Here is a 22,633-nt window from a genome sequence, read left to right as displayed (position 1 = left end):
TAGTGAAGTTGTACCAATGAACTGACTAGCCTATGTTAATTTCACGGATGTTTTTAGTGAGGAAATTTGTAATCTACATTACAACTGCACGCTTTAACTACCATATGGTTCAGACATTTTAAATCTGAAAGCAGTCTTATCATCTACGTCTACGACAGAAGATTTTGCTCAAGTCGAACATGAATGAAGGAGCCAGTGGAAAACATGATGGGACGGAAAAACACGGTGCAAATGATCTACTAGGATGCAAGTACGTGGAAAAGTTACATGGGTGATGTAAGTAGAATGAGGCTGCTACGTCATGGAGTGGAGCTACCTGGTATCATTTGCACTGCTGACAGGTTTGGGTTGAGCTGAGTCGCTACCGACGGGAGCGGGGCGACTGACAGCAATGTTGCAATGGTTCCGTGCATCACAAGGGACACTCCGCGTGCTGTGGCAAGAAGAAAAACTTCAGGAAACAGTTTGGAAAAAAAAAAATCTAAAATGTATGGAATTGAACATTTATTTTAAAAGTAAAATTCTTATTTTAAAAGTAAAATTCTGAAGTGTGCATAATAAGGCCTGATTTTAAAAGTTTTTCTAGTACATAAAGACGTAATTCTGGGTCTCAGGACCTTTAGGGGCTGTCAATACATACAATAACAACCTTCAAAAGAAAAATCTCCAAATATTCAGAGTAGTGCTAGTTGCTGCCAACAGCTAAGTAACTTCAAAAAAAAAACAACAACAAAAAAGTCAAGTGTAGAGTTTGACACTGTGCTGATCTTCTCAAAAAACAAGGCCCTCTGACCGTGTAAAAATACGCATGGCAAAGTTCCTTTTGAGATTTTTAAAACTATTTTTGCATTAATTCTCATGTCAACTCTTTCAAAGGTAAGAAAAATCATCCAGTGTTTTAAGCTTCTTCATATCAGGTTGGTAACGATGCAGAAATGCCACCATATTTCAGAATGCTACATTTTAGAGTCTTATCTACGCTAAACCACAGAAAGCACTCTTGTGGGCATGTATGCAGACGGTCAAAATGGGGGAGGAAATAAAAGTCTTGTTAATGACAGGTTTCAGTGAATTAAAGTTTGTTACATTGAAACACAGTTTTCAGCAAAGACAAAGAGGGTAAGAATGACTTCAAAGTGAGAAAGCATGCACCAATAAAAACCGTAAAATAAAGGGGGGTGAAGGAGAAAAAGAAACTACATTGTCATTAAAAGCACATTGATAAAATTCAGATCACTAACATGCTAAGTTTATCTACCTTCTTTGTCCTCAACAGGAAAGAAAAGGTGCTTCACTTACAGTCAGCATAGCCAAGAGAGGATAAACCCATTTACAACTCTGTACTAATGCTAAATACCTGAAGCCTTCAGGTGTGGGGATGATAAGATGAGGATTTGGTGGATCACTATGGCACCGAGGTACTTTTACAGGACGGGGACTGTTTCGATGAATAGCTGCAAACACAAAAAAGGTAGAACATTTACTGAGATGTCAGAAAAGCACTGTTAGGGCCATTTCAAGACACAAAATTAAAACAAATTTCTATTTGATAGAGTTAAGTATAAACTGGCACATACTTTTTTCCTATCCTTTAAGAAAAATCCAAATTATTCCAATTTAAAATAAATCATTTGTATGAATACCTTTCATATTATTGTATCATGTAACTCATCTATAAAATAATGAAAATTCTCCAGAGAATTAAGAACTAGCAATTAGAAGAGGTGTAATTACTTAACTACATCTTCATTGTCTCAACTTCACAGATTAAAGATTATTTTTTTATCTTATTGTAAAATCAATATTAACAAACTAAACTGTTATAAATAATTTAAATAATTAAAAAGCAAACAGCATTATTCTGTTCCTTTTCATCAGAATTAGTTTTCTCAGACACTAACAGAAAGCAAAATGAGCTGGGGAAAAAACCCCACATCTGACAATTCTACCTATACTAATGCTCACAACAGTCTGCCCCAAGGAAGTGTAAAGTAAAAAGGGAGAGGGTCAAACCTAAATGAGCCATCACTGTCCTCATGCCTAGCTTATTCAGTGCCTGTAAGAGTAGTCTGCAGCATCTTCTGCTTCCCTCAACTCCTCCTCAATTAGCCAGAAAAATATTGTGGCAGTCACACCACAAGATGCCACCAAAATATGAGTCAGCACTTTTTGCCAGGCTAGGTTAATCACAGCGAGCTGAGTTTCTGCCTTGTTTGCATTACCAGTAAGAGATATCAGGGCCAGGTGTTGGTTGTCCTGTTACAATTCACAAGGACATTAGCAGAAGATCCAGAGGCAGAACCTAACCCACTTGGGTAGACCACAGACTTTCACAAAGGAAAAAGACAGGATGAAACACCAGGAGATCCCCTACAGGTAGCAGCATAAACACAACTGGATCCTCAGCTTTGGGAAAAGAGGTAAAGATCACAGTGGGTTTAAGTCCCTAAAAGGGTATGCAAATGGAACTAGGAATTCTTATTTTTCTCTGGATCACAAGATAGAAAGAGGTATCTGCAACATCTGCAGCCAGGATACAGTGTATGTTTAGTTACTCATCAAAGTTTCAGCCTGCTGTTCAAGTCTGCACCATCCTTCTGTGTCACCCTCTCCCCATGCCCCTGAGTCAAAAGCTGTCTAGCAATTTAGTTTGTGTGATCTGCTCTGTCTGCAATAGCATTTATAAGAGTTTCAGTACTTTTGGATCATCATGCTAGTGGTTTACCTAACATGGGCCTTCCTCTGAACAACAGTATCAAAAGCAAATATAAAGATTTTACATCACAGTACAGAATTTGCCTGAATTATTTTAGACTGTGGTTCTTTCCAAAGGATTGGACTAACTTTCATTGTGAAAGGTTTCTCAGCTGTAACAGTTTCTCATCAAAATTATATCAAAACTGAAGCTTTCCTGAAATACTGAAAAACCTCTTCTTGACCAAGTCAAATTAACATGCCTTCTGCCATCAATCCTGTCCAGGAAGTGGACATCAGAAGAAAGAAAAGATTACATGGTATTTTGAAAGTAAACAGTCAATGGACTTGGGAGGAGGAAGAGGGAAACAGTGCTGAGAAAGAAACATAGCAAAGGGAAACACAGCTGAGGAAACATCCTTTTCTCAAGGTAAACAATGAAACATGCTGATTTCACTCTAATGACAAGGATATTTTTTACACCATGACAAATTTTGTGATTTGAAGAACTATTTCTCACAGCTCTACTGTCAAGCCCCCAGGTATAACTCCTCTGTATCCTCAATAATATAAAGTCCATCAGAAGTGTAAATGTCTACAGCACCATAATGAAATTTTGGGAGATGGAGATATAACTGCCTCCTTAAAGTTGTAATCACTTCTTTAGCCAACCTTTAAAAAGCACAATCCTTTTCTAGAACATCTGCAAGACTTCACAGGAATTCAAGGACAAAATCAGTGGAAAGCATCTGTAAAGCATTTTAATGTCTTGAGTAAAACCACCATGTATTTACATGTCAGGCAATAACAGTTTCATATCAATAATCACAAAAAGCTTAAAAATACTTTTATTGGTATTTCTAGCATTTTACAAGTACTTTACAATCAAAATTCTGCAACAATAGCAGCAAAACTCCAGAACAAGGCCAGTAACTTCTGCCTTACCAAGGTACAAACCTGTTACAGGACTGTGAGGTTTTCCAATAACATGGCCAATGCACTCATTCATCAGTGCTTGTAAACTCTAAAACACACAAAAAGAAAAACTTGTGATGTTTTATGCTACAAGAGAGTAAATAGTCATATGGTAAATCTCACAGCAATAAAATTACACTGGTTAAATATATAATCCGTCAAGTAAGCATCCCTACATTCTATCAATTACATTAAAATTTTGGATCCACATTAGAGTTTTGACTTCATTGATTATTTTTTTTTTTAAGCTATAAAGTCTTAGTTTTGTCTTGCCTTTTGACCTTGTCAAAACTATGTAACCATAAGAACTGAACAATGACACATCATAAAGAACATTTCATAATATAAAGCTAGTGGAACTTTAAAATATCCATTGTTCATAAAATTAAACACCAAGCTTACTGGAAAAAAGCTGCAACAGCGTTCTCTGCCCTCCCTCTGCCTACCCCAAGAAGAAACTACCAAAGAAAATGGGTGAGAGTATGATGGCATGAATCACAAGACAGAAATCTGTAGAACAACAAATATGAAGCACTACGTACTAAAAGAAATCTACTTATCTACCCATGAAGTTAGCAAATCTTTCATGAATCTTTAACAGTTAAACCACTGAACTGGTGCTCAGGCAATCTGAGAGTAATTACTAGGTGTACTACTCACTGTGTATGCAACCTCAGACAAGTTATTAAATCTTCCTCAGATTCAATTTACTTGTCAGAACACCAGGGATAAGATATATCTTCACAATAAAGAATTAAAATTATGTTCTTTGGTATAGCTGTTATGAAGGCCACTTCTATATAGCATTCAGACTAGTCAGAACTTCTTCCAGAAATTCAAAAACTTAGTGTTTTTCCAACCCAGACTGAGCTAGAATTTCAGCTTTAAATTTAGAGCTTTAAATCTAGATTGCAATTCTTCTATGACATTGGGTATTATCTAAATAAAAGATTAGGATTGACACAAGCATTTCTAGTTGAAATGCTGTGACCTGTTTTCACAGGAGTCAGATTAATCAATGCAATTTCAAGTGATGCTCTCCAAAACTGAAATCCAGCTTAAGAAAGCAGAAGTTCAGAAATGCAGCTAAGGTTTTGGGTTCCCCCTTTCTCTCTCACTTTTTCAAAGTCTGTTTTAGAAACCGTGTCAAAACAATTAGTTTTGAGGGGCTACTTCTTAAAGCTAAAGTATCAGTGTATTTCAAATACAAGCTTAACTCTTGTCATGTAGGCAGACAACCCTTTCCCAGCAACACATACGGGACTAAAACAAAACTTAGTTGAGAGCTCTTGATTAAAATACATGTGAAAAAATACTAAACTATATTGTTTCTGTATTATGCAAGATTAATGTGGTTGGCATTTCATAACACATTTTGAAATAAAAAAAAAAACAGAGGTGCTAACAATCTCATTCTGCTATTTTGTGGCAACTGTGCTTTCACTTCTCTGTAGTACTGTACCAAAACCAGAAAATAAGTTCTCAGAATTTTATTTCCACAGGAAAAGGAGGAAAGCAGAGCACACAGGAAAGTGTCAGTCTACTATTTTTTTCACAGTAAAAACAAAAGAAGGATGCTTTAAAGTCTGTTTCATGTTGGCACAATTTAAAGAAATACCTTTAAACAACTGCCACTTTGTATTCATACCCATAAATGAACTCCAAGTGTTAACTAAGAGGCAGAAGCTTATTTGGAATTTATGATGACAATTATAAATTGTAATTCTAAAAAAAGCTGCCATCAACTTTCCCAAGAGGCAAAGGAAGATAACCTATTAAGATGTACCAGCAACCTGCCAGCGATTTGAAAACATTAATGGCAATGGTCACAAACATACCCTATTCACTACTCTATTCAGAATCTTGCAAAATGAAGAGAGAAGTGTTCTCCTGGAGAAATTGGCTGCTCATGGCCTGGATAGGTATATTCCTGGCTGAGTTGGAAACCTGCTGGATGGCCAAACCCAAAGAGTGGTGGCAAATTGTATCACATATAGTTGATGACTGGTCACTAGTGGTGTCCCTCAGGGCTTGGTGTTAGGGCCAGTGTTGTTTAATATTCACTGATGATCTGGATGAGGGGATTGAGTGAGAAACAGCTGAAGGAACTGGGGTTGTTTAGTCTGGAGAAGGCTCAGGAGGGACCTTATCACTCTCTACAACTACCTGAAAGGAGGTTGTAGTGAGGTGGGGGTCGGTCTCTTCTCCCAAGTAACAAGTGATACGACAGTAGGTAACAGCCTCAAGCTGTGTCAGGGGAGGTTTAGACTGGATATTAGGAAAAATTTCTTCACAGAGAGGGTAATCAAGTATTGGAACAGGCTGTCCAGGGAAGTGCTGGCATCAGCATCCCTGGAAGTGTTCACAAACCATGTAGATGAGGCCCTTAGTGATATGGTTTAGCCATGGCAGTCCTGGGGTAATGGTTGGACTTGATGATCTTAAAGGTCTTTTCCAACCTAGCTGATTCAGTGATTCTATGATTTTATGAGATCAACATCAACAGTTATATACAACAGCAATTGTTTCAGAACAGCATTTATATTCAGACATTGTTTCATAAAAAAAAATCCCTGAAAACATATACTGATAGCTTCACAAGCACTCAGAAATAAACAACAAGCAGAATAACTTATTCCATACCAAGAAGTCATCTTCTGGGAGAGCTGAAATAAATGCTGGCTCAATGGCTTGAAGAAAATCAAAACCTTGAGTTGCCCACCTATCTCAAAGGAAAATAAAAGACAGAAAATTAACTGCTCTTCGGCTAAAGCCATCATAAGAGTTTCAACAACATCTAACAACAGTAAATGGCAGTTAATTATTTTTCCTCTGGAAAATATCACAAAATCTTTGTAAGAAAATGGATTAATATATGAGGTAAAATATTTAACCTGCATTAGTATTTGCCCAGTTATGTTCAGGTAAAGTCTGATTTTACCAAGGACACTGCCAAATAAAGTGAGCAGGCCATGCTATGTATCTCAACCCATATACGTGCTATCTTCAGGAACAGTATCGCCACTGTAGTTTTCACTTGTAGTATGTTTCAGAGCAACAAGCTAAACCACTATGTTCCCTGCCTAAATTCTCCTTTCCGAAACAAAACTGAAAAGGTACTAATGATTTCATGACTATCTGATCAGCAGTAACTGGGCATCAGTGGTTTCAGGGCCTACATTCGTAACGTAAAACAAAAAGTAACTTGGCTAGTGCAAGTTGTGTCTTCAGCCACTTGCTCTCCCCCTCACTGCCTCCTCTTAGGCCTACTAGAATTAGTAGCTGCAACCTACAAAATGCAAGTAGAATCATAGGATATCCTGAGTTGGAAGAGACCCACAAGAATCCTCAGAGTCCAACTCCTGACTCCACGCAGGGCAACCTAAAAATTAAACAGTATATATAAGAGCATTGTCCAAATGCTTCTTGAACACTGACAAGCCTGCGGCCATGACCACTTCTCTAGGAAGCTTGTTTCACCCTGTCAATGAAGAGCTCTTTCCTAGTAGCCAATCTGAACTTCCCCTAACACAGCTTGAAGCTGTTTCCTCATGGTCTACAATGTCTCCCTCTCTCCTTCCCTTCATGAGGAAGTTATAGACAGCAATGAAGTCATCCCTCAGTGTCCTCTTCTCTAAGCTGAGCAAACCTAGTATCCTCAACTATTCCTCATTAAGTCTTACCCTCTAGTCCTTTCACCATCTTTGATACCCTTTTTTAAACACACTGTAATATTTTTACATCTTTCTTACACTGTGGAGTCCAGAAGTGCACACATACTCAAGGTGAGGCTGCACCAATGGTAAATATCATGGGACAATCACTTCTTTCAACTGGTTAGCTATACTGTGCCTAATGCACCCCAGGATATGGTTGGCCCTTTTCACCACCAGGGCACACTGTTGACTCACATAAAGCTTACCATCAACCAGAACCATGAGACCCCTTTCTGCAGGGCTGCACTCTGACCTCTTGGCCTCTGATCTATATGTACATACAGGATTACACTGTCCCAGCTGCAAAATCTGGCACTTGTTAAATTTGATAAGATGATTGCCCAGTTCTCTCTTGTAAGATCTCTGTACGTTCACGGTAATCAACAGCTCCTCCTAATCTAGTATCATTGGCAAACTTACTTAGTACAGACTCACCTCCTGTGTCCAGATCACTGATAAAAACATTGAAGAGAACTGGCCCTAAAATTGAGTCCTGGAGAACACCTGCCAGATATTACCCCGTTTACTCCAATTCTTTGAGCCCAACCATTCAGGCAATTGTTCACCCATCATATTGTGCACATCTACCTGTATGCTGAACATTTTGTTCAGAAGGATTTTGTGAGAGACAGTATCAAAAGCTATCAAAATAATAAAAAAAGACACAAAAAACCAACCACATCTACTGCCTTCTCTTCATCTACTTGGCGCATAACCTTGTCACAAAAGTATATTTAGTTAGCAAGGCATGGCTTGCCCTCCGTGAACCCATGTTGACTTTGATGATGACATTGTCTCTGAAGTGTTTTTCAGTAACTCCCAGAATAATCTTCTCCATAATTTTACCAGGAACCGAAGTGAGACTGACAGGCTATAATTACCAGGGTCTTTTTTCTTGCCCTTCTTGAAAACTGGAACAATGTTTGCCAGCTTCCAGTCAAGAGGGACCTCAGCAGATTCTCAACCATTGATAAATTACAGATGAAGGTCTTGCAATAACATTGGCCAACTTCTTCAGTACCTTGGAATGAATTCCATCAAGCCCCACAGACTTGCGTGTATTCTACTGCAGCAGCAAAACTTGTTCAAGTGGAAAGTCAACCAGGAGCTCATCATTCCCCTAGTCATGGTACTCCAACCCAGGACTCCAGGAGTCCCAGGCCCCCTCGGTTGTGTTAAAGACAGAGGTGAAGAAGGCATTAAACATCTCTGCTTTACGTTCATCCTCCTTTTGCTGTTAACATACTTAACAAGCCTTTTAAGTTGCTTTTGGTTGTTTGGATTTTTTTTTGTTTCCTTTTGTGTTTTGAAGATTAGCACACGAAGCTAACTGGCCTATCCACACATAGTTCAGGCTACCCACTCTTTCTGCCTTCCAGCAAGCAGAACAAACCACTCCAGGACAGAGTGACCAGCCCTATACTTTCAGAAAACAAAACTGTCACTGATACATAAACTGCTAGCATAGATCAATATAACGCACCTACTTAAATGCAAAAGAATTCTATTACATTTCTGATATACCAGCGCAAAACCGCCTAAATAAATCAAGTAATTGTATCATTCTGCTTGGGCCAGTTTCCCAGTTCCTCTGTTTACATCGTCGAAGTGATGTTAGATTATAACTTTTTTCATTAATGCCCAGCAGTAGAGTTTCATAGCACCAACTGTAAGCGCAATTTGAGAGACTGCTGGATGCAACACTACTGAAAACAGACAGAAAGTACTTGAGACTGCAACAAAACAAAATCCACAAATCTATCCATTACTGCAATCATAAAACTGAAGAGTTTTCACCAGAGTGGAAATACTTCTACCTCATCTGCAGGCCATACTTCAGATGCTTTCAGAAAGGACTAATAGAAGGACTTCTACAGGAGGCTAAAGCTTCCATACGTACATCGTTTCCACAACTGGCACAGAATTCTCTGTAGAATACCCAGAGAACTACTGTTGCATATTCTGCAATCTTTATTGACTCCTGATCACATAGCACTTTTGTTCCAACCTACTGACCCTTATCCAAAGTCTTTTAATTGTCTGTGCCCAACAATCACCACTTTTTCTTCCCATTTTCTGCCAGCTAACATGAGGCAAAATGTTCCGCATTCTTCTGCTAAGCAGCTGGAGTATTCATTTGGCTTTATGCATTTACTATTCAAATTACTTTCAAAATTGAAGAGCCAGAAGAATCAATAATTCAGAAGAACTACTTTTAAACAATAAAGCATTATTCACAGTGTAAGAAGTCCTGCATGGTATTTAAACACAAACTACTATGGTAGTAACAAGTTGGCTGTTACCTGGGTCGAGTGCCTCGGCCACTCTCACATTTTGTTAGCACATAATTCATCCATTTTCTGGCAAAGCTGATATATTTGTCTCCAATTTTCTGCCTGAATTCTCCAGACATCAGGCGAACAACTTCTTTATGGTACTGTAAGAAACTAAAGATTACTTTTCACATATTAATAAGAACAGGAATACCATCTGCAATATCCACTGGAGTATTTGCAGTCTACCAAAACTCTACAGTGTGGTAACAGTCACATCCTATTCTTAGACAAAATCATTTTATGCAAGCGGTTGCTTATTTATAGAAAAAAAAAAATAAATCCTCAATTCTATAATCAGAGATTGAACTGCAAAGTAGCATTTATTTTTAGTTATATTGCAGGTAGCATTAGAGGATTAAAAAGCTATATATCTGCATTTAAAAAACTGAACAGAAATACCAGCTGTTTGTTTTTTTTTAAAGACTAACCTTAGAATTATGTTAGAGTATGTTACAGTCCTAAAAAATATTTACAAAGCTCACAGGAATTAAATAGTGAACCTGTATACAAAAGCAACATGAACATGACATTTCCTCATGAGCACTCTAGGGCAGGCACTCAAAAGCTATATGCAGCGCATCAAAGAATCACCATGAGCTTTGTAAGAATGCCTCATAATACAACTTTATGCTATTCTAGGCTGAAAACACTGTAAGAAGCCAAGTTACACAATGACATTCAATATCAAAAGATATTTCTGATTTCATCTAAAACACTGCCAAATAGCAGAGCTTACATGACTACACCTGAAATCATCAAGTTCTTAAAGTTTTTGAGAGTTCCAGGCATTGCTAATTGGAGTCTGCATTTAATAGAGCTATCTGTTCTTTTACAATCATTTTCCCATAAGATTTCTGCACCGGCATATAATTTATATGATGTTCTGCTAGAATTGGGCGGTCCCCGTTGACTGGAAGTTAGTAAATGTGATGCCCATCTACAAGGAGGGCTGGAAGGAGGATCCAGGGAACTAGAGGCCTGTCAGGCTGATTTCGGTGCCAGGGAAGAACAGATCACCTTGAGTGCCATCATGTGGCATGTAATGGACAACCAAGTGATCAGGCCAGGTCAGCATGGGTTTGTGAAAAGCAGGTCCTGATTGACTAACCTGCTCCCCATCTGTGACAAGGTGACCCATTTAGTGGATGAGGGAAAGGCTGTGGATGTTGTCTTCCGAGACTTCAGTAAAGCCTTTGACACTGTTTCCCACAGCATTCTCCCGAAGAAACTGGCTGTTCAAGTCTTGGATGGGTGTACTGTTCGTTGGGTAAAAAACTGGCTGGATGGCCAAGCCCAAAAAGTGGTGGTGAATGGATCTAAGTCCAGTCACAAGCAGTGTTCCCCAGGGCTCAGTAACGGAGCCAGTTCTGTTTAATATATTAATCAATGATTTGGACAAGGGGATTGAGTGCACCCTCTGTAAGTCTGCAGATGACAGCAAGTTGTGTGGGAGTGTCGATCTGCTTGAGGATAGGAAGACCCTACAGAGGGATCTGGACAGGCTGGATCGATGGGCGGAGGACAACTGTATGAGGTTCAACTAGGCTCAGTGCCAGGTCCTGTGTTTTGGTCACAAAACCCCCAATGTTTGCCTGTACTTGGCACTAGTGGGCCACACCTTGAATACTGTGTTCAGTTTTGGGCCCCCTACTACAAGAAAGACATTGAGGTGCTGGAGCGGGTCCAGAAAAGGGCAACAAAGCTGGCGAAGGGTCTGGAGCACAAGTCCTGTGAGGAGCGGATGAGAGAACTGGGGTTGTTCAGCCTGCAGAAAAGGAGGCTCAGGGAAGAACCCCTCACACTCCGTAACTACCTAAAAGGAGGTTGTAGTGAAGCAGGGGTTGGTCTTTTTCCCAAGTAATAAGTGATAGGACAGGAGGAAATGGCCTCAAGTTGTGCCACGGAAGCTTTAGATTGGATATTAGGAAAAATTTCTTCATTGAAAGGGTTGTCAAGCACTGGAACAGGCTGCCCAGGGAAGTAAATGAGTCACCATCCCTGGAGGTATTTAAAAGACATGTAGATGTGGTGCTTAGGGACACGGTTTAGTGGTGGACTTGGCAATGTTAGGTTAATGGCCAGACTCGATGGTCTTAAATATCTTTTCTAACCTTAATGATTCTATGAACTCTTCTTATCCCCATCGAGTTACAGTTACCTTATTTGCACCAATACAAACCCAGAAATTTCAACTGGTTCTTACCAAAAGAGAAATGCGTCATTAAGATTTTGCTTCCTTACCTCAAACCCAAAATTATAACCCTGAATCATGGCTTCCCGGTAGTATTGCTGCAGAGTGGCAGATTCAGATTCATCAACTTCAGCATCAAACTCAGATGTGAACATATGATCAACTCTATCAATGGCACTGCTTATCTTATTGCATAGCTGTAATGCATCACTCTGAGCAACAACAAGAAGAAGAGATGGGGGGGCATCAATTGATTATTTATATTCTACAGTTGACAAGACTAAGGCAAACAGGAATCTAACAATTACATTACTTTAAATGGAAATGTACTTTAATGCCATCACAATTCGTTCAGTCTTTGGACAAAGAAAGTTTCCAGCAGTTGCACTAAGCAAGTCTTCTAATTAACTGAAGCATTATAATTTTGTTTGCTTGAGTGAGATTAAAAAGAAAGACAGCAGGAGGAGGCAGGGAAGACACAAAATAAAGACACTCAACCAAAACCAGACAGACAAGAAAAGAAATTAGTTTTACTATCTATAACACAATCAAGCCTTTGATTGTATTTTCAACCTGGTATGTGTGCAGAGCTTCTACTGAACTCAGGGGGGGAAATGTAGGGACTTGATATTGCAACTTCAACCTAACAAATCTTTGCTTTTCTGAGTCCTTTAAAAAAAAGGAAAATAAAACAAAAACAAAACAGAAAAAAAGAGAAAAAAAGAAAAAAAGGGAGGGAAAAAAAACCAACACAGAAGGAAAAAACCAAAAAAAACCACAAACAAACAAAAAAACCTCCACACTCCATCAAAAGAAAATCTTCATCCAACAGAAAAAAAATCAACAACAAAACCCAACCCAAAACACCATACTATAAAGAGTAGGAAAAAACCAGTTGTTTCTTGCAGATCATTGACAGAATTCTTGCAGACTTTGACAGAATTCATTTTCATGAAATCAAACTCTTTCTTTCAATTCAGTAGTGCTCTCATAGAAGGATGTATTCATTCTGTTGCTGTTATTATTTCTATTGTATTATGGACTTGTTTCCCACTTACCCAGTGCAAAAATGATTATACCAATATTGCTCAAAAATACACTTGGAAATCCTTTTGCAAAAGCACAATCAAAATTCTACTGACAGTAAAGTCCATAGAGGTTGCATAAACTACAATTGCGGAGTTGTACAATTGTACAGCTACAGACAACGCATCTGCAACAAGCTACTCATTAGCTCTGCAATCAAGTCTCCTTATACATATTTACTTATCGGTGAGCAAAGCACCATCAATTTTGATTGAGATATTACCTTCAGCTGTTGTAGAGCTTTGGCAATGATTGGTTGGCTGGATGTCTGTTCCTGGTGCAGAGATATGAGCCCTTCGATAGACTGCTGGAAAGCTTTTCTCTGACTCACAAGGTGGGCCGATTGAATGACTACAAGGAGGAGGTTATTAACCTAGGAATACAAGATATCACTAGTTCTTATAGTTACACATGAAGAAGCAGAACCTAAGCAAAGTAATTATATTTTCTCAGAGCAGATGGAGGTAACAGCCACTCATAAACAAACAGGTTTTTATCCAAGTAATGTAATACACTTCAGGACAAAAAATTACAATTGAACAGGGAAAGTCACAGATTACCACACAGCATTTGCTCTGATTTTGAAAATTATTAAAATGTAAGAATTTGTTTTGGAAAGCAGAGCTCTGATTTTGCAGAAGTCTGTAACAGTACACAGTCACAGATGGTGTTGCCTTTGCTGTGGCACTATGAGTCACATACTAAGTTCTGTTGATTTCAAACTACAGACAATGCATCTGCAACAAGCTACTCACAAAACAAGACCTACTTCATCCCGATTTTCAATACCTCACCCCCAAAGAATATTTTCATGCTCAAAATTCTTTAAATGCTGATAGGATACTTATATTTTGAGTATTTTTTAAATAACATCTTACACTTTCTCTATTTTGCAATCAAAACCTGTTTTATTAAACACAGGACACAATCTTTCTGAGTGGCTTTTTACTTCCTAACCTTTCAAAATTGGATTAAAAAAAAATTAGTAAACAGTGTTATACACATACAAACACATTCACAAACACAGAGTGTTTTACATGCACTTACATATGTCAGATAGTATACCATATGCAAGCCAAATTTCATCTTTTGCTGTTTTCATTTTCTGAATGAAATGCCGACTTCAAAAGAAGTCCAATGAAATTCTAAGCACTTAATTAAAGGCCATTTTTTTTAATTGTTCAGTCTGGACAATAGACACTAAGTAATACGCTTGCACATTAAAACCAGCAGTATATGCAGGAGTGACAACTGCCTGTAATTGCTAGAGCCCTCTAAATGCTAGAGGCCAGGCACAGTGACAAGGAAAATCACTCTATTCATGGACAGTAGAGCCCATTTGTGGTAGAGATTCAAGGAAATCCAAAAGGAAATACCAAAAGGAAAATTCACTTAGCTTAACGTAAGGAGGTAAGAACAGAAGGGGCAGGGAGCTGCAGCTGGCTCAGTTGCTAAAGCATAGCAGAACTGCTGGTAGGGAACCCCTATTGGTTTGGTATGAAGGAAAGTATGACTGGAAAGAATTCTTTTGCATAACCACTGAACATCCAGTTGCTCCCAGAGAAATTTAACTTTAAATGTCACAATTCATTCAAGATCAAAAGTAACCGGTCTTAGTGTGTGGACAGCACCCAACCACCACACACTCTTGGAGACTGGTGACTTCTTAATAAAATGTACAGTTTTCAAGACTCATGCACACTTCTGATCCTGAACCCCCTATTAGATACTGAAAGTATCTCTTTATTATAAAAGTCCAACCCTGAAAAATGTACATCGTAGAGATTAATCCCTCTAGGAAATGCTAAAATCCACTGAATTTAATCTTGCATTAACACAATTTATGAATCAATCCTATCGGTGAATTTAACTTCTTATTACCTATAAAAGAACGCATGCCTCACTTGAATTACTGTGGATAATCTGAAAGATAAGCATTCATATAGAAGTGTGAGGATCATGTAAACAGGCAAAAAAACCCCCAAAACTAACAAAACTCACCTGCATGGTGCGTAGGGTATCAATAGTTTCTACATGTGGCACAACTTTGACTGGCTGACCCTCCCATGCACTCCAGCTGCCATCTAATTCATGGTCTTTATCACTGTGCTTGGTCATTAGTAAATAGGCCTCATACGCAAGCTCATCTGAATCCTTTGAGCAATCCTTTCCAGCAGCTGCATTGAGGAGCTGCAAAATCACAGATTTTTCCCCTGCAATACTATTTGGTACAAACACCTGTAAACTCTCAAGTCCAGGGATTTGTACCTGGAGAAAAAATAAAAACATAATAAATGAGTGAATCTCACTGTCTTCTATGATACATAAAACAGATAAAATAGATCTATGTCATTTCATGTAAGCAATAGGGAGAGTTTCCATCCTAAACAGCTGTACAATATACATACTAGACCAATACATTCAGCTGTTTTTGCACTAAAAGTCAAAATGCATATAAGAAATTATTGGTCTTGAAACCAGCTAGACTACCAACTTTCAATGATACCTTTCTTTGCACCTTCAATTGATCCTTCCACATATTCTTCTAAAGGAATCTTGCTAGCAAAAGGTCTCATTTCATATACATACAACATATGTGTGTATACGTATATAAAATATATATACACATATTCTAAAAAGTAAACTAGTCAACACTAATTTAAGAGTTGTAAAGCACACATTTTTATGACTGGAATACTAAAAGAAAAAAAATTCCTTCAGGATCTCTAAGAATCTATATAACATTTCTCAATGGCCACAAAAGATTAAGAGTAGGCAAAAAAATATGACTAAAAAAATATCAGTTATTCTTTTACTATTCATGGAAGAGAGATTAATTAAGTCCAATAAGAGTGTTCTCTTAAAAAAAAATGCTATTTATACTACTTCAAAACTCCTTCTACATTATATTTGTCATTTATCTGTTATTAACAAAGTCAGGCATCAGAATCAGACTGTGAAAACTGTAAAATCGTTGATATCTGTGATATGAGGTAACTGACTACAGTGGAGTTTAATTCTCTCTTTTTCAGAGTTTGTTGTCATCATGCAATGATGAAACACTGGACTCAATGTTTTTACCATTGGGCAGCCATATTTTATAATGAAAATCATTATAATCTATAGGTCCATGTAAAAATTAGATGGTTATTACTGAAAGCTAAAACAGTCCCAAAACTAATGAGCATCTGAGTGAAAAGGCTGTTAAAAAATTAAACTCCCTACATGACGTTAAAGAGCCAATATATGAAGTGTTAATCACCAAGATGTGCGTCATTTTGGCTGGTGGGATAAATCGCAAAATCCAAGTAATCTATCTAGATTATTTAACTCGTGCTTATACGGATTTTTCAAACTCAAGATTATTTTTTTTTTTTAAAACATATCCATAAGAACAGTGATACTACCTTTAACTAAAAGGTCTACCAAATTTAGTACTGTGTCTTAAAGTGGCCAGGACTAAATTGTAGCGGAAAAATATTTAAGTAAACATATACTGATTTCCCTGACTACTCTTCCACTCTTAAACAATTTAGAGACCACGGTCCTGCAGAGCCAGATGTTTCATTCATGTATTTAATAACCCTTTATTAACTTCTCTCCTATGAACTTGACAGTCTCCCCTTGAACCAATTCCTGCTTTTAGCAATAATTTATATAAATCTAATACGAATTTTGTCATGCAAAGGTTATTATATTATTTCCAATTGGGAATCATATATAATAAATGTATGGAAGGACAAAAAAAGACCAGCATATCCAAATAAATTTTATCTGATGAAGCAATTGATTTACTTGAATTCAAACTACAATAAAGATCTGTTGATCCAGAAATTTTTAAAGGAACAAAGTACAAGACCATAAATGTGGGAATTTATAGTGCAGTAAATATCTGGCACAGAGAGTTTAACCTACTTTTCCTGTACAACAGTTTTCTAGCAACAGTTACTCTGGAATGGAAGACAGTCTACATTGCTCACACCCTCAGTACTCTCAAGACAACTTGCTAGAGCAGACCTCCAGTATAATACTGTTGCTTTACAAAAGCACACAGAACACAGCTCCATAGTCTGAGATTATCTTCTTAAACACATCTATTTCCTAATGTATGTCTTTACCTTACAAACTTTAAAGTGCTTATGTTTCACAACACTGCCTACTAAGTGTTATTTCTCCCCTCTCACAAATGAGTAAGTACTATCGAAGCAAGAAGTCTTTTCCTAAATCACAAAGATAATCTTTGGAAAGACAAGGAATTAGACACTGATTTCCCAAAACATAGACTAGTGTTCTCACTCACACAAACACAGGTACAGAAAATAATTTGATTACCACAATTCAACATTAAATACATGACATTTTAAATGTTGAGTTATAGATACCACATTAAAAAATTGCAAGTATGCCAATAAATATCCTTTGACATTTTGCTTTGTATCTCCACTCTACTTCCATGCCACTAAACTGAATTTACCTTTACATACTCTTTTGTTTTCAGAACTTTCAGAAGATCTCGCACAGGGGCTGACAATGCAAATTCTGCTGCTATTTCAAGGTCCTACAAATAATGACAAATGAAAAGAATATGCTTTCAGACTAAATTTCTTTAAAGCATACAAAAATAAGATGAAACTCTACTGTTAACTTACCTTCCTCAACATTTTAGCAAAGCCAAGAGCTTTGGAGGCCCTTTCTCTAGCTTCATGAAACAGCTCTTTGAGTGCTCGGCTGGTCTCTATAACAGACCTCCTGAAACATTGGTAAGAATGAAGGGATAAAGTTTTAATAAATCATATTGCACTTATATAACTATTAGAAAATAAGAATTATTTACACATGTGTCAATAGAAAGAACATAGAAAAGATAAATAGTTACAAACAGCTGACCAAAATAAATTGAACTTGCATAGGAACATTTTCGATAGGGGTATATAAATTGAATTTAAAGAATGTTACATAAACAATCTCTCATACCCTGAACTAAAAAGAAGGTTACTAAGCTTCAAACAAACATGATGGTCATTACCACTGCATACAGAAATATCAGCAATAAAAGTCTATGGAGTCTTGCATTTATGAAGTTTTCATTCTAAGAAATAAAACTTAGTTATGTACCTGTCAGGGGTACAGAAACATGAGTGTGTTTGTTATTATTAAGCCAAAGGGCTTAATACCTGATTTCATCTGATGCAGTACTGTCATCGGCACTGGCCCAAAATTCATCGCAACTGTCTTGTAGTCCAGAATCTAAAAACATTCCTGTAGATTTCAGCAGCATTCCTGCAATATCACTGTAGCAACAGAAATGGTGGAACTTGAGAGTCTTATTCAGGTAGCATGGCACCTTAAACTTCTTCCTACTCTGTCCAACGCAAGAGAGCCGCGTTGCCAAGTCCGCCTGCAGAAACAAGCAGCATCTTGGGGGCCCTCAGTAGTTACTCTACATGCCCAGGGCTAACAAGAACAGACACTTTCCCACAGAAGCAGTCATACCTGTTACAGCTAGAGTAAGAGCAATCTGCACTTACTGCATCCTATAGCTACAGTCATTGTGTAATAATCCATAAATTCACAAAGACTATCAGATGCTTATTGAGGCCTTCAGAAGTCCAACCTGGGAACCCTGAACAAGTGCTGACTTGAATATGTGTCAAACCAACAGCATATGCGGAGTAATTAAATAAAACCTACCAGAATAGTTTTCCAGCTTGAGCTTCACCTCCTCTTATATAAGGAGTTATTTCTTTGGTGAAATTCCATTCTTCCTCCAACAGATTTTTTAAACTATGAGATGCTTGAGGTAACTGCTGTAGCATTTGGATCCAGCTTCGCATATAATCAAAGTAAACCTGTACATGGAAAGAGATAATTTAAACAGAAACAGTTACACAACATGTAACTAAGGACTACAACTTCTCAAATCAACAATCTCAATGTTATACATTTTGTAGAAAATATTTCTAAATTTTTCATTTGCTATGACTGAAAATGCGATACATGCTTCCATAAAAAAGGTGCAATTTATGGCGTTGGAAGTAGAAAGTGCTACTGAAGTATTAACTACTATTCCTCCACAAACCTTTTCTGAAAATATTAAGTATCACCACATTGCTTGCTGTGTTGCTACTCAGCACTGTATCACTAAATACCCACAGTGGCCAGAGTTTTTAAAGCTGAACTATGGTCTCTAAATCTTTTATTACCTGGATTACTCCGAAAGGTTTTATCTGAACATACCCTCCTGGATAAGTGCAGTGAACAAGTTTCCCAGGTTCTACGTTATACCTTGTGTTCCTTTATATCAAGTTTTATCTCTCACCTTCATTTAATTATTATTGTTTTAAACCAACATAAACAGGTAAGTACAATTCTTCTTAAAACACCCACCCTTCAAGATCATACCGAATGCAAAAAATCAGCTGCAATTTCTTTTTAGTTTAATAATCTGCAACATCAAGCAATGTCCCTCCTTAGAAATGGTTAAGACACTTCCTATTGGTTTTAGGTATTTTCAGACCACGCTGTAATAATGCCAAGATCATAAAATCATGGGCAGGGACACCTTCCACTAGACCAGGTTGCTCAAAGCCCCACCCAACCTGGCTTTGAACATTTCCAGGGATAGGGAATCCACAACTTCTCTAGGCAACCTGTTACAGTGCTTCACCACCCTCACAGTAAAGAACTTTCCCCTAACGTCCAATCTAAATCTCCCCTTTCAGTTTAAAGCCATACCCCTATCGCTACACTCTCTCATAGTCCCTCCCCATCTTTCAACAATAGATGGTATCAATAGCTGGAAAGCAGCTCTGTGGAGGAGGACCCTTGCGTGTTCTGGTAGATGTGCCCTTGTGGGCAAGGCGGCAAATGATATCCTGGGGTGCACCAGGAAGAGCATGGCCAGCACGTCAAGGGTGGTTATCCCCCACCTCTACTCTGCCTGGTGAGGCTGCATCTGGAGTACTGTGTGCAGTTCTGGGCTCCCTGGTACAAGAGAGACAAAGAACTACTGGATAAGGTCCAGCAGAGGGCTACAAAAATGATTAGGGGACTGGAACATCTCTCCTACGAGAAAGACTGGGCCTGTTTAGCCTAGAGGAAGAGAAGGCACAGGGGAGCTACAGTCAACGTGCATAAGTATCTGAAAGGAGAGTGTCAAGGTGATGGGGCCAGACTCTTTTTCATGGCACCAACTGACAGGACAAGAGGCAACAGGCATGAACTAAACCCCAGGAAATTCCACTTGAACATGAGGAAGAACTTCTTTACCGTTGGGCTGACAGACCATTGGAATAGGTTGTCCAGAGAGGTTGTGGAGCCTCTTTCTTGGGAGATTAAAGAGCCGTCTGGGCACAGTTCTGAGTAATGGATCCAGCAGAGCCCTATCAAGACGATTAAAGGGGACTGAGGCATCTCACTTATGGGGAAAAGCTGAGAGAGCTGAGCCCATTTACCCTGGAGAAGAGACAGAGGGGATCTTGTATGTATAGAAGTATCTTCAGGGTGGGTGTCAAGAGGATGGGGCCAGACTGTTCAGTGGTCCCCAGTGATAGCAGGAGGGGCAACAGACACAAACTCAAACAGAGGAAGTTCCATCTGAATATGAGGAAGAACTTCTTTACTTTGAGGGCGGTAGAGCACTGTAACAGACTGCCTAGGGAGACTGCGGAGTCTCCTAGGGAGATATTCAAACCTGCCTAGATGCAATCCCATGCAACCTGCTTTAGTGAACCTGCTTTAGCAGGGGGTTGGACTAAGTAACCTCCAGAGGTCCCTTTCTACCCCAACCATTCTGCGATTCTGTGAACAGCTCTGCTGACAAAACACTAGTGATGAAGTACTGAGGTGTAACTTTTGTCATCTCCCTCCACCCCCCAGAATATTGAGGGCAAAGCTCAAACTCAGAGAATAAAAATCAGTCACGTTCAAAGGAACAGTAATTTAAACTAAATTTACTACAGAATATTTCATTTAATACCTTTCAGAGGCCAAGTGTTAGTCTTGAAAATACTTCGTGTTTAACTTATAGGAATATGAATACACATTAGAAGGAAGATATCATTAATGGATGAATGAAATAGCAAGATATCAAGACATGATATTAGTCAAATAATTGTATTTATTTTTTTATTTAAAACCAAAAGGTTATTAAATGTTTAGTTTAAATGTATGGAATTTACAGTTCTATATATGAACCATTTTATTGTAAATACAAGCAATTTACAAGTATGCTGTACCACAGTCCAGTAAATAAAAATCAATATTGCTAAAATCATTGGTAAAAAGGCAATGGCTACTGTGTTACATTTACAAGTCCATTAAAACGATAAAATTATGTTGAAGTAGCACAAGAGCAAAAAAATTAGCAAGACTTACAACAGGGATAATATTAGCAGCATTCAGATTAATAACACTTACTAGGTCTCCAAATATTTTCTCCTTTTTGAAGCTTACCATTAACATTTTATGCAGGTCCTCTTCAAAAGAGTCAATGTTGCAATCAGTCTTTTGTAAGTCATCTAATACCTCCTGTAACATAAACTGGTAATATTGCTTCATTAACAGGCCACCCTTCAGAACCTCTTTACACTCTCTCACTAGCTGCAAGAGAAAAACCCGAAAACGGTCATCAGTCAAGACATTAAGAGAGAACAGCTCTCTCCAGCAACACAGGATCATCAGGATTACAAGAGCTACTGCTAAAACATGGATGAGATGGCTCAAAAAGCAGAAGCTAGTGAGAAAGGATGGGAGAAAAAGCAAACTGTAGGAAGCACGTAATCTGCTGGTTTTCTTTTTGTGTGTATACTTTTTTTGCAAATCACTTTTTTTTTTTTAATACAACTGACTTGCTAATAATTCAAAAATTTAACCTCACCCTGGAAAAGCTGACTATCAAGACTTGCATGCCTGATAGATTCACACAGTACTCCTACACATTTCAAATGGTACCAAAATGTAAGAGATACTCAAAGGTCTCAGTGCCCTGAATGACACCCACTAGGTCAATCACTATAGAAATCAAACTGCACTATTCTATATGCATAGGAATAACAGTTCAAGAGATTGGGTTTGTTCAACCTACAGAAGAAAATATGCAAGGGGAATTAATCACAGCTTTCCAATGCCTACAGAGGAGTAGTTACAGAGAAAGCAGGGGTACTCCTTTCACAAGGATGCACAGTGACCCAAGTAGAGGCAAGAGTAGAAGCTGCTTCAGAGAAATTGTGTCTGGATACAAGAAAAAAAAAATGCTTTACTGGGAGAAAAAACAAATGCTGGAGCAGGTTGGCTGGAGAAGCAGTGGAACCTCTCACTTAAAGTATTCATGACCTGGCCTAACAAGGCCCTGGATAACTTCGTATGAGGCCCAACTTCCCCAAGTTTGGACCAGAGCATATCCAACCCAGAATTCTCTGTAATTCTGTAATATTTTGTGAACTTGCAAAACAAAACAGACCCACAGACTCTGTTTCAAGCCTGCTCAAGATTTTAGGAATTGTAATTCTTCAGGAAACAAATAGACTTATTTGTGAAATATCCTCCACAGCTCCTTTGCCTGTTCAGAAATGCTGCGTGGGACAGCAAGCATTTGCTGAGTTGAATTCATTTTTATAATGTAATTAGCAAGAAAG

At 38.1% G+C, this 22,633-nt stretch overlaps 1 protein-coding gene across 1 annotated transcript in view; it reads right to left on the bottom strand.

Annotated features, from left to right (window-relative positions):
- Positions 1-22,633, bottom strand: part of MAP3K4 (mitogen-activated protein kinase kinase kinase 4) — a 68,166-nt gene that overhangs the window by 20,383 nt on the left and 25,150 nt on the right. Inside the window, 13 exon segments of the mRNA XM_030499221.1 lie at positions 317-433; positions 1,358-1,454; positions 3,640-3,718; positions 6,313-6,391; positions 9,689-9,822; positions 11,963-12,124; positions 13,222-13,371; positions 15,000-15,266; positions 17,473-17,556; positions 17,648-17,747; positions 18,173-18,289; positions 18,690-18,847; positions 21,453-21,599. Coding sequence (XP_030355081.1) covers positions 317-433; positions 1,358-1,454; positions 3,640-3,718; positions 6,313-6,391; positions 9,689-9,822; positions 11,963-12,124; positions 13,222-13,371; positions 15,000-15,266; positions 17,473-17,556; positions 17,648-17,747; positions 18,173-18,289; positions 18,690-18,847; positions 21,453-21,599 — 1,691 coding nt within the window.

The sequence above is a fragment of the Strigops habroptila genome, chromosome 10 (genome assembly GCF_004027225.2).
Source record: "Strigops habroptila isolate Jane chromosome 10, bStrHab1.2.pri, whole genome shotgun sequence".
Classification (NCBI taxonomy): domain Eukaryota; kingdom Metazoa; phylum Chordata; class Aves; order Psittaciformes; family Psittacidae; genus Strigops; species Strigops habroptila.
The sequence above is the reverse complement of the archived record's forward strand: the minus strand, read 5'-3'. Positions and strand labels throughout refer to the sequence as shown.